General features: G+C 35.3%; 1 protein-coding gene across 7 annotated transcripts in view; it reads left to right on the forward strand.

Moving 5' to 3' along the window:
* EPC2 (enhancer of polycomb homolog 2) overlaps positions 1–13,073 on the forward strand; it is a 144,555-nt gene that overhangs the window by 84,367 nt on the left and 47,115 nt on the right. For 2 of the 7 annotated variants that reach the window (XM_063790497.1, XM_063790496.1), the window contains exon 2: positions 11,533–11,629. The exons of 4 other annotated variants lie outside the window; for them this stretch is intronic. Coding sequence is in view for 1 of the 3 variants with exons in the window: in XM_016949793.4 (XP_016805282.1) it covers positions 10,174–10,222 (49 nt within the window). In the remaining 2 variants the exon portion in view is untranslated. Of the gene's footprint in view, positions 1–10,094; positions 10,223–11,532; positions 11,630–13,073 lie in introns of those variants that run through there. One more of the 7 variants, XM_016949793.4, reaches the window with a different exon arrangement.

Genomic DNA, 13,073 nt, shown 5'->3' on the forward strand with positions numbered 1-13,073 from the left:
GCCTGGGCGACAGAGCGAAACTCCATCTCCAAAAAAAAAAAAAAAAAAGCAAACTTGGATTGTTTTCTTTTTGTTACATATTATAAATAGTTCATGGTGAATAATGGATAACTGTGAACAAATAGAATTTCATAGAGGTGTGATGATATCTGTTACAGAAGTTGCCAAATCACTCTATAGGAGTTATACCATTTTGTACTAGCTTGTACAGGAGTGCTTGTTTTCCTACACCCTGTCAAAAGACTGCTTTTAGTTTTGAAATTTTGCTAATCTGACAGGTGAAAAATTACATACCTCAGAGTAGTATTTTTTTTAATAAGCCTTTTATTTCGGAAAATTTTTAGATTTACTGAAGAGTTGGCAAAGGTAGTATAGATAGTTCCTGTATCTATACCTCTCATCCAGTTTTAGTTTCCTTTAATGTAACATCTTGCATTACCTGTGTCAGAAGTACATTATTATTAACTAAACCCCAGACTTTACTTGAATTTCTCTCAGGATTGTTTTAGTTTAGATTTCATGTTAAGAATGAAGTTGGGTATCTTTTCATCTGTTTAGGAGCCATTTGCATTTTTACCTTCTGAACTATTACTGTCCTTCACCCAGTTTTCCATTTGGTTATTATAAAGCAACAAGGGATGGAAAATCTGATGAATGAGAAAAAACCTAAGAAAATGCATAGTTAGAGGGAGAATAAAAGGGTCATTATCTTTACACAACTGCCTTTTAAAATCATTAAAAAATATATATTCTTGTATCCCCTAGATGCTGTCATTAGGCTCTGTCCTCTCTGTAATTATGAAAATCCTTCCCTGAAAGATGTACAGTATCCAGTTGCCCATTCTTATGGCCTGTGGTTCTCATAGTTGTCATCATTACCACTAATTTTGGCCAGTAATATTTGTTACTTATATAAAATGTGAATTTTGCAAAGGAGGAGAGGAGTGTAGTGTGTAGTTAGCTAGTCAGCAAAAAGACTAGGAATAATCTTGATTATGGCATGGACCTGGAGCTTTAAAAATTTTAAATTAGTCAGTAGACTTGGATTGCATTACCTTGTGGAATATGGCTTTGAACTTTTCTGCACTTCATTTTCTTGAGTTGTCAATTGGTAGAGGTGGGAGTTGTGCATATGATCTGCAGCCAAGTTTTATAATTCTAGGAAGTCTGGAAGATTCAACGTGAAGAGTCCTAGGTATCAGCATTCAGGGTCTTTTAGTACATGTTTAAGCTAAAGTTGGAAGCTAGGTCAGAACTTTGGAGAGCTCCAAGCAAAGCAGATTATGGTGCTTGGGTTGCTTCTGAACTTTTAGATACATTTGCTTTTCATTAGCTGTCTTTAAGGTTATTGAAGCCTGAGAACCTTAAAGGTTTACAGATTTTTAAAGTTCAGTATATTTCACAGTTACCACAAGTAAAGTTTATAATGTTTTAGAGCAAAGACTGTGGGTTTAGAGCAGTATTTCTCTAAACATGGTCCAACATCACTTGGGAACACGTTAGAAATGCACATTAACAAGCCCTACCCCAAATCTACTGGATCAGAAACTGATCATCAGGCCCAGTAACCTGTTTTAACAAACCCTTCAGATGATTCTGGTGAGTGCTAGAGTTTGAGAAACACTGGCTTACAGGCTTTCGTGATACTCACATCAAGGAGGGGCATCTGAGTCTGTCAGATCCCATGATCTCCTTAGGGTTGAGAAGTATACAGGCTCTAAGGAAAATATGGTTTTATTTAAATACTTCTTAGTTCATATGTCTACCTACTGAGAGGCCATTTTAGTATATTCTAGGATCCATTTAACTGAAAGTTAGATATACAACAGCACTATTGCTAGACTTGTAAACTATTCAACCCTGCATTCTTTAAATCTACGTTTTATATTTGTGCATACAACTTCATTGAACATATGGTCCTGAATATTTTTTCTGCTTGAAAATGGATTTGTATCATATAGCTTTTATCCAGTCTTGTTTTTGATAATTTATATCTCTTGCAGTTAAGGATATCATCTCTGCTTTCGTGTCTGTTCCTGCTGCTCTGTTTAGAATGCCCTTGCATCTACTTTCTCTTTGCCATTTAGTATTAGTACCTAACCTAATTTAGAAGGGATACTGTTATACATGTTGTACTTGAGGTACAGTCAGTGTTGGTTGTTACTGGATTCATTGGAGTGGTAAAAATAGTTTTGAAAAGTTATATAAGAAAGGAAATACAGAGTTGGAAGAGGATAGACCAAAGAGATTTTAAGTGAATGACACTTTTGCAGAGTGCTGTTAATACTCAAAATAATCGCCTTTAGAAACAAGGTGTGCTTGTGTTTCTGTCTTATTTAGTTGCCTGCTATCAAGAGGTTTAGATATTGACAAATAATTTCCAGAAGTAAATATTTAGGATTTTTTTTTTTGAGGTGGAGTTTCACTCTTGTCACCCAGGCTGGAGTGCAATGGCACAGTCTCCGCTCACTACAACCTCCGCCTCCTGGATTCAAGCCATTCTCCAGTCTCAGCCTCCCGAATAGCTGGGATTACAGAGGCCCACCACCGCACCCAGCTAATTTTTGTATTTTTAGTAGAGACAGGGTTTACCATGTTGACGAGGCTGATCTCGAACTCCTTACTTCAGGTGATCCGCCTGCCTCAGCCTCCCAAAGTGCTGGGATTACAGGCGTGAGCCACTGCCCCCGGCCAGAAATTTACAGATGCATGAAAGTAGGGGCTTTGTATAAACATGGATATTGCTTCTCTTTACATTAAAAAACACCACCATTGATAATTCATAGATAAATGTTGGAAAGCTTAAATGTATAAGTCTAACAAAAATAGTCTTTTGATTTATCTGTATCTTTGCTCCCTTTGACAGTCCAAAGAATTTTTCCTTACGGCTGTTATGATTAGAAAGGTTTAATTTAGCTTCTGTGTGGTATAGTGGGAAAAGTACTGAGCTCATTGTTCATTTACTAATTGGTAAGATTTATAAACAGTATCTCATTTATTTACAAAAAGCTACCACAGAGAATTTGCAGTCTTTTGTAACAATTGATAAAAAAGAGTGAATGTCAGTACTACATGGAAGTTGTCCAGGCTCTCTTATGGTTTTTCCTCACCAAGGGGAGCTAGAATCAGGAAATAAAGTAAAATCTTCTGTGGGAAGGGGCAAAGAGTTCTTTCAGTTCTATTATTCTAAGAAAATTAAAAATGACTGCCTGTACCTAAGGGGTTCCTTTCCCAGAGAGGTGCACCCGCAGTCTTGCACAGCTCTTAGCTAGTGACTGGTTGCATTTTCTCCTGATGCCGTCAAACAGTGCTTTATTGCAGTCTGTTTGTCTCAGCACCCACAAGTCAGTGATTCCATTCTGTTATTTTTGTCTTTTTTTTTTTTTTTTTTTTTTTTTGAGATGTAGTCTCATTCTGTTGCCTAGGCTAGAGTGCAGTGGCACGATCTCGGCTCACTGCAGCCTCCGCCTCACAGGTTCAAGCGATTCTCCTGCCTCAGCCTCCCAAGTAGCTGAGACTATAGGTGCGCGCTACCGTGCCCGGCTAATTTTTGTATTTTTTGTAAAGATGGGATTTCACCATGTTTGCCAGGCTGGTCTTGAACTCCTGATCTCAGGTGATCCGCCCACCTTGGCCTTCCAAAGTGCTGGGATTATAGGCGTGAGCCACTGTGCCCGGCCGTTTTTGTCTATTTTTAATATCCCTTGAGGTAGTAGCCAACCACTCTGAGTGGCTTATGTGGTCATCTAAAATAGCATTTATAGTTTGTTTGGACTCTGATAACAAAATGATAAGTTTTTTTATAAACCTGTATTTTTGTATACAATTTTGCATATAAAGGATTTTTTTAGGAATATCTATCATGTTATAGCAGACATATTTGTATTTTTCATAATAATGTAAATCAAATTATAGTGGTCAATTCTAAATATTAAGTGAATAGCTCTTTTTTTTTTTTCAGTTAATAAAAAACAAGAAGCTAACTTTAGGGACCCAGACACAAATTACTGGCCAAATTCAGACTTGAACTTTTTTGAACTTTTTAGAGCTAGTCAATCCTTAAGGAAGATTTTATTTTTTAAAGAATAATAGATTTCTTGCCGTTAGTTCCCATCCCTAAGAGTATTTCAAACAGTATCTCTTGATAATATCACATAAGATTGTTTTCTCTGTATATGGATGATGAAGCTGGAGAGAGGGCCTAGAGGAAACCATACCACAAAGAGTGAAATCTTGAAAATTGTACTTCTTTAGTAGCCTTTGCTGATCATTCACATTCCCAGTTTCTCAGAAATACTTTATTTTTCCTAATGAACTTAAACTAGGGATGAGCAAATCTTTTTTGTGTAAAGGGCTAGTTAGTAAATATATTGGGTTCTGGGAGGCCACTATTGATCTCTATCACATATTCTTCTCCTTTTCTCCTATTCCTTTTTATTATTACCTTTCTCTTTTCTTTCTCTCTCTGGATTTTTTTTTTTTTTTTTTTTTTTTTTGGATACAGGGTCTCACTCTGTCACCCAGGCGGGAGTGCAGTGCCGCCATCATAGCTCACTGCATCCTTGAGCTCCTGGGCTCCAGCCATCCTCCCAGCTCAGCCTCCTGGGTAGCTGGTACTGCAGGCTTAACGCCACTGCCCCCAGCTGTTTTTTTGTAGTGATGGAGTTTCACCATGTTGTCCAGGCTGGTCTTGAACTCCTGGGCTCAAGCAATCTTCCACCATAACCTCCCAAAGTCCTGGGATTACAGCCGTGAGCCACCGTGCCTGACCCTTTTTATTATTACTTTTAAAATTATCCATTAAAAATGTAAAAATCTGTTTGTTTGTTCGTTTTGTTTTACCTTTTCACAGCCTTACCAAAAACAAGCTGCAGGCCAGACTTGTCTCACAGACCATAGTTTGCCATTCCTTGGGCTAGACTATTTTAACCAAAGAAATAATTAGAATCCACTGGAAAGTAGCTTAGAATCACTTTTCTTTTCCAAGAAAATGGAAAACATTTAGGAAAAGAAATGATTTGTGATATCACTTGTCTTTTACTTAGCAAGTCCCCATGCCTGGTTGTTTATTACTTCTTTTTTGCTTTAAATTAGAATTTTATATATATGGACTCACAGAATAATAGAAAAAATTATTCCTACATGTAACCATGGTTGGATACATGTTATCCCCGTCTTTTTTTTTTTCTATGAATTAATTTGAAATGTTTCCCCATTGAAGCCCTAGTGACTTTAAGTTTTATAAATCAAAAGCACATTGGGTACAAATTAATCTTTAAAAAAATAAGCCAGAGAAATAGATGTTGCAGCTCATACATGGAAAGTGTTAACCTTCAGAGAGGCAGAAATAAGTACTTTTTTTTTTGCAATACACTTTTATAATTTCCAGTTATTCATAGTTGAGGCTTCAAATTATTTAAACGAAAAACCATGATTTCTGTATACAACGATTATTAAGAACGTTAATATTAAAAAGACCTATAAAATTCTATAGTACTTTCACTTCTGGCTAAATTAGAGGATAGTCTTGATCTACTAATAGGGTATAGTAATGGAGTTCAGTAATAATAATTGCTTGCCTTTATTGAACACATACTTTGTAGGGGGCAGTGTAATATGCACAAATTATTTCATTTAATTTCTACAAGAATCCTTTGAGATAGGTGCATTTATTGCCCTTGTTTTATAGCAACTAATCTGTTATCCATCTCTATTATTTTGTCATTTCAAGGAATGTTATGTAAGTGAAATCTACAGTATGTATATAACTTTTTGGAATTGATTTCTTTTTTTTTTTTTTTAACTCAGCCTAATTCCATTGAGATTATCCAAGTTGTTGCATGTGTCAGTAGTTTGATCTTATTTATTGCTGAGTATAATTTCATGTACTACAGTTTGATTTTTTTTTTTTTATCATTGAAGGACATTTGAATTGTATCTAATTTTTGGCTATTAATAAAGTTGCTATGAACATTTATGTGCATGTTTTTATGTAAACATAGTTTTCGTTTCATAAATATTTTGTACAAATATATCTCAGTTTTCCTATTCTTATTGATGGACATGTTTTTGCTTATATGAATATAATGTTATGAATGGCCTTGTGTGTGTCATCTTGTCCACATTTATGAGAGCTTTTCTAGGTAGGTTGTGGGCCTATAAGTGGAATTGCTGGGTCTTATAAAAAGTACATGTTTAACTTTAGATACTGCAGAATTGTTCTTCAAACTGATATCAGTTTATATTTTCACCAGTAGTGTATGAGAGTTCTTGTTGTCTCATATTTTTATCAACACTTGTTACTGTGAAACTTTACAATTTTTGTCAGTTTGATGGGTATGAATTGGTATTTGTTGATTTAAATTTGCCTCTTATCAATCACAAAAGCGAAGTTAAACATTTTTATGTAGATTACCTTTTCCTATCTTTGGGTCCATTTTTCTCTGGGTCATTTTCTTACTGAATTTTTAAAGAGACTCTTTATATATTCTACATATTTATCTTTTTAAAAACTTTTATGGAAAAATTTTAACATTCAAAAGTAGAAATAATAATAATGAACGGTCATATACTACTGGCCAATATTGTTTCTCTATACTTATACCTTTTCTTCTACCTCCATGATTTTATAGCCATCCCAACATTATTTGCTCTGGGGATATTAAAGCATAGTTATAATATTATCTAAAAGTATTATAGTAATACTATTAATATGTAATAATACTATTAGAATAATATCGCATCACTCCTTAAAAGAAAAACATCGTTTTCTTAATATCATCAAATATTTAATCAGTGTGCATATTTCTTGACTGTCTTATAAGATAAATGATCTCATTTATCTTACTTTTTTTTAACAGCTGATACTTTTGAATTGGGATCCAGAAAATTTCCATATGTTATAGCTGGTTAATCAGTCTCTTAAGATTCTTTTAATCAGGAATCAAGCATTTATCTTTCTTTTCTATGTACTGTATTTCAGGATCTCTGAATAATTGAGAAAGAGGAAGTTTCTCTTTATAGAAGTATTCCAGCTAATGTAAACCAAGCAGGAATGATAAAAAATTATTTTGTAACCCCTAATGAATTAGTGCATCAAGGTAATTGTCATTAATGGTTGCTGACATCACAAAAGAAGAGAAACAACGAAAAATTATATACTTCCTGATGGAGACTGATTTTTTAGTACTCTCCAGAAATGATTATGAGGATGTTTATTTTGTTTTAAAATCATTATGGATCATGGATTTATACATTTGTATTATATTTTAGCCCATTGAATTTATTATCCTTATTGCTGTTTTTGGGCAGTAGGAACCTATTCAGGTTTGCTCTTGAGGTTTTTTTTTGACGTGGTAATATTATACCAGAAAGCAAGAAAACTAAAATGTGGTAGGGTTACCTTACATGTTTTCCTGGCCCAGATCTGAAGTCAGTCATTTCCACAGGGTGCTCTTGTTTCTTTTAGTGGGAAATTGTATTTGGAGACTGTAAGTTGGGTCCTAGGGGTGTTCATTACTACTGGGTTGGCCATGTCTCTAAGATTGATTAGTAGGCCTGACCTATGAAATATGCACTTAAAAATTTTTGAGATAAAATACATCATGAATTTATATTACGATTTCTCTAATTCAAGACTAAAGGTTTTAACCTTCCACACTTTTTTCTACAGTTACTTTTTTTCCACACTTACTTTTTTTTAATATCAGTTCTTAAGGGCATTTGCATAATCCCCATGTTTTGTCACAGTAGTCTCAGAATAATAATACCAACTCTTTCACCAACAATATAATTTTACCAAAAAAGTTTCAGGGCCGCACACGATGGCTCATGCCTGTAGTTTCAGCAGTTTGGGAGGCTGAGGCAGGCAGATCGCTTCAGCCTAGGAGTTCAAAAGCAGCCTGGGGAGCATGGTGAAACCCCATTTCTACAAAAAAAAAAAAAAAAAAAAAAAAAATTAGCCACGCCTGGTGGCATGCATCTGTAGTCCTAGCTACTTGGGAAGCTGAAGTGGGAGAATGACTTGAGCCCAGGAGATCAAGGCTGCAGCCAAGATTGTGCCATTGCACTCCAGCCTGGGCAACAGAGCAAGACCATGTCTCAAGAAAGAAAGAAAACTAATTTCAGGTTTTTTTGTTTGTTGATCGATTGATTTTTGCTTTTATTTCTTAGGGTATTCCCACTAGAAATGTACAGTCACTTTACAGTATCTTAAAGGCACTTTCAGTAGAACCCAAGTGACAATTGGCTTTACTTGTTCCATTTACTTTGTAATTTTAGGGATTTTTTTCCAACACGTTATTTCATTTTGTAATTATGTAAAATATTTACATGATACTAAAAGTCCTATCTATAAAATTAAATATATTCGAAGAGGTCTAGTTATTACCTCTATCCCTGCCTCCCCACACAGTCTTATTCCTGGGTGGCTGACAGTATTTTTGTATTTATGGCTGAGGGGGGTGCTGGAGATGGAGGAGTGGGATGGCTGTAGTGGAAGATTCCATGGTTCCATTTGTAGACTTCCACTACTCTCTTTCTCCTTTGGCATGGAGCTTTGTACTTGCCCTCAGCGTGCCTAGTGCTTTCAGAGTCCACAGGCTCTCTGAAGCAACCTTTGTAGGTCAAACCTTCAGTCTGATACTATTTGGAAGGAAAAATAGTTGCATAGCTACACTGAATGAGGGAAAGAGTAACTGTTGATTTCAGCTCTCTCGGATGTCCAATCATTTGGCTTCCCTGGGCCACATTGGAAGAAGAAGAATTGCCTTGGGTTACACATAAAATACACTAACAGTAATGATAGCTGATGAGCTTAAAAAAAAAAAAGTGCAAAAAAATCTCATAATGTTTTAAGAAAGTTTACGAATCTGTGTTGAGCCACATTCAAAGCTGTCCTGGGCTGCATGCGGCCCGTGGGCCACGAGCTGGAGAAGCCTGCTCTGACTCTTTAGATGGGGCCAGGGCAGGGGGTGGGAGTGGGTCCTGCTTCCTGTTGTCTGTCCCCTGCAGCCATTTTATATTTTAGCATTCTCTTTGTCTGCTAATACATGGCATTTATAACTCTGAAAATTTAATTGATGATTCTCACTTTGTTTCTGTTACCCGTAAAGATTTATGCCATTTGAAACAACAACAACAACAACTCCTTTGCTTTTGTTTTAATGGGATTTTGAGATAAGTATGTGTTCATTTTGCTTTATTTAACCAGAAGCTATCTCTGTGCTCACATTTCTGTTAGAGGAAATTTGGCCCAGGTACACTTTAAACCCTGGCTGTTTGAGAGCCAGTTGCTCATCTGTGATCCCACAGATACCCTGTGGATTGGAGTGTCACCTGTCAAACATGGCTGAGGAGAGTCTAGGGACAGACACACACAGTGATTAACATCTATAAATACAGAGATGGGTTTACATAAAGAGTTCTAAATTCACAGAATTAAGTTAGAAAAATTATTAGTGTGGTTTTTGTTGTTATTATAAAGCCTTAAATTTAAAGTACTTTTGATTGGTTTACATTCAGTGTGTTAGAGGGTACTTATGCTATATGTGCAGTTGCATCCTAGTTGTGTAAATAACCAGAGAAAAGAGGGTAAGTGACATGAATTCTGGGTGTTGAGTGTGTATTGTCAAAAGGACATATGATGGAGACTGAGTATAGAAAATAGAATGTTTTGGAGTCAGAATAAGTGTAACCATTTATAAAAATAAATTACTAAGTTTATAATTTAGAGGCTTTAGGAAGGCAAGAAATAACATTCCTTTCTCTTCTGCTTTGAAACTAATTGATAAATACGTGGACATAAAATTTCAGCTTTATTACTAATAAAAGTGGTGTGGAAGGTGAGATATTTGGCCTTCATGGACATTCTATTATTTAACCCCTGAATTAGACAAACATACTCTAATGCTGGTTGGTCACTGAGAGAGCAGGTCTCCCCTAATAGGAGCAGAGTCAGCCCCTGTGCTTACCATGTAGTGGAGGGCTGACTAGAATGCTGCCACTATGAAGGAAGGAAGAACCACTGGAGAACATGTACCCAGAAGCTGTTGACCGGATAGATCCTTCTCCCAGGTTCACAGTTCGTCACTCCTTCCTTGGCTGAGGGGAGAAAGAACAAGTGAAAAGAAGCTGAAAGTGTGCTTTCTAAACTTTTCCTTCCTGGAGATTTGAATGGAAATATGGAGAATAAATGTCTCCCCTAAACAGTTCTATATAACAGGTATTATATAGCAATCATATTCATATTCATAACAGTATTATGAAGTAATGGGCAGTAACTGGCCCATCATTATGTGCCACATTGAATTGCATGCTACTCATTTTATACCACGCTTGGTAAGCCCCCTTTAATCTGAAAATATCTTGCCATTTTTTGGCCCTGGAAAATTTTCCTCATTCCGTTTCTTCTCCTGGGTTCTCTGTATTTTCATTCCACTAAATAGCTGTGCTTATTAGATACTTACATATGAATATGGCCAAGTACTAAGGGACTTTGAAAGGTACTTTTAATTAGAAGTAATATTTGCTTTACCAACTAATTTTAGACTAACTATATATATTTTGTAAGCTATAACCAGTCAATGTGTGAATGCTTTATATATTCAAACAGCAGGTTATACCCACTTCCTTACCTACGCAGAAGCTGTTGCTCTTTTTGCCAGAGAGCAACCAAATTTTCCTGAGCAGTGGTAGCTACCTGATGGCTACTGCAAGGAACTTCTCATCTACTTTCCTTCCTACTTCCTTTCTTCTTCTAATAGTAGTCATGCACCCTCTTAAATTCGCTTATTTTTCTTTTCTTTCTTCCTTTTTTTTTCTTTTCTTTTTTCTTTTTGTTTTACTGCTCGGTTAACTTCACTACAGGAAGTCTTCCATGTACACACAGACACATGCCCTTATTAGCTTTGTCAGTATCTTAATTCTGTTGCTGTACTACATCAAGAAGTTGTCAAGTGTCCTGTCTGCCCCCTTCTTTATGTTGAGGTGGGAGGTATTGTTTTATCTGTTTTGTTTGGTTGACTGACCTATGAAACTAACCCACTATTTGTAAGAGTGGATTTTTTAGCAGGAGAAAGCTATCTGGGTTTCAAAAAGTGAGGTATCAATCAACTTAAAATATTCTGCTTGTAGTTTAAAAGAATCTCTTCTTATATTTATATATTTTAGAAATGCTATTTTTATTCAGTAGCTTTTAGTATGTCCTCTTTTTTTTTTTCTCTTAAGTGCCATGTAGGGAGTATACAGGTATGACTGAAGTAATCACTGCTTTTAAAGAATTTTTACCTCTGACTGGTAGAGGAGATAATAGAACCTGAGGTAAAGAGAGGTACAGGCAGGCACCTGTACCTGGTTTAAAAGCAACAAAATCTCCAAAATCTATAATGATTCTTATATGGGTTTTGAGTGAAAGAGAAATGGTAGTATAGAATACTTAGACTGCTAGTGCAAGTCTTTGCCCTGGTTCTGATTTAACACATTGTCAGATCTCCTATCAATTCTCACTATTAATTTTTCTAAACTATTTCCCAGCTTTTCTTGTTCCTTCCCCTGCCTCACAAGCTGGGGTGCTGGCTTTTGTAAGAATAGAATAAGAAGATAGAGCAGATAGGAGGTGGAGGAACAAGAGGTGAGTAAGATTAGGTAGGTGTATAAAAGATGGTCATGCAAAATTTGTATATATAGCCTTGCCCTTGAACTTTTGAAAACTTCTGTTTAACTTATAAATTCAGTATATTGTGTTAACTCTGCTCCACACTTTCCTAAATCTTTCTCTAAAATGTCTTCTAGCTGTATCAACTACCTGATTTTATTGACTGTTTGCTGTTAGCATGTGGATTAAGGCAGATCATTGGACTGTCATTATGTGCATTTACAAATACAACATCCTTTGTGAAAGGAAGAGTAATTTTTAGTAATCTATGTAGTTTATGAGCTCTGTATCATTCTGTCATTGACTTTGATACAGATTAGATTGACTTTATAAAAGCATGCTTTTGAATTATTGATTATCATATAATAAAGACAAGGTTTTACATAAAAGATAAGAGAAAAATGCATTTTATTCTCAAGAATATTTTAAATGAATCATACTTACAAAATAGTTTTTATCATTAGTTCACCGATAGCTGTAACTCCTCTGATTTAACTTTAGATTATATCACATACTTAAATACAATAACACAAATTTTAGAATGTGGGACTCATTGGGAGATGAAATACTGCCTACCACATAGGATGGTTGTGACAGTTAATTTAGTATGTTTAAAGCACTTTGAGTACTACCTTGCCCATAGTACTATATAAGTTTATAAGTGCTAGCTAACATTTATTTTTGTTTTTATTATTGTTATCTAGTGGTAAAAATTTCTTAAGCAATGAACTGAAGTCTAGATTTTTGAGATGTAGTCATTTACTGATTATAAAGCAAATGCCTTTAGATATTTTAACTTCATCAGTACTATCTGTAGTAGGAGGCTGATTTTACTAAAATTAGATAATTATATACATCTGTTCCTATTCCTTTGTTAGTACCTTTAAGAAAGTCATGCTGAATCTGAGAATGCCAGGACATTTCATGTGGTATGAATGTAGGATATTCATTTACACATCGCTGCACAGACAGCCTCTATATAACCAACCTGTTGGTTATTGATATCTCTTTTAGTGCCTTACTCTAAATCTTGTCATGTAATTTCAACACATAATTTGTGGCACTTTAGTTTTTTTACCCTTTATAGTTTAATAACTTATACGTGTACATGCTTAAAATGTCAAACAATACAAATGGGAACAAAGAAAATTGCTTCACCATCTGTGAACCCCTCCTTTCGTAGTCCCCTTAACCAGAAATAGAGATTACTAGTTTTAAGTATTCTTTCAAAAATATCCTGTGCATTTACAAACACATGCGTATATATCCAACCTTGTCCTTTTTAAAACACATATATTAGTGTGCTATATATACTATTCCTCCCCTTAGCTTTTTTCATTTAATATTTATGAAGATCAGTTTCATTCTATGTCAGTATACATGGGTCAATGTCTTTTTCAGACCGTCAGTCTATATATTC

The sequence above is a fragment of the Pan troglodytes genome, chromosome 13 (genome assembly GCF_028858775.2).
Source record: "Pan troglodytes isolate AG18354 chromosome 13, NHGRI_mPanTro3-v2.0_pri, whole genome shotgun sequence".
Classification (NCBI taxonomy): Eukaryota; Metazoa; Chordata; class Mammalia; order Primates; family Hominidae; genus Pan; species Pan troglodytes.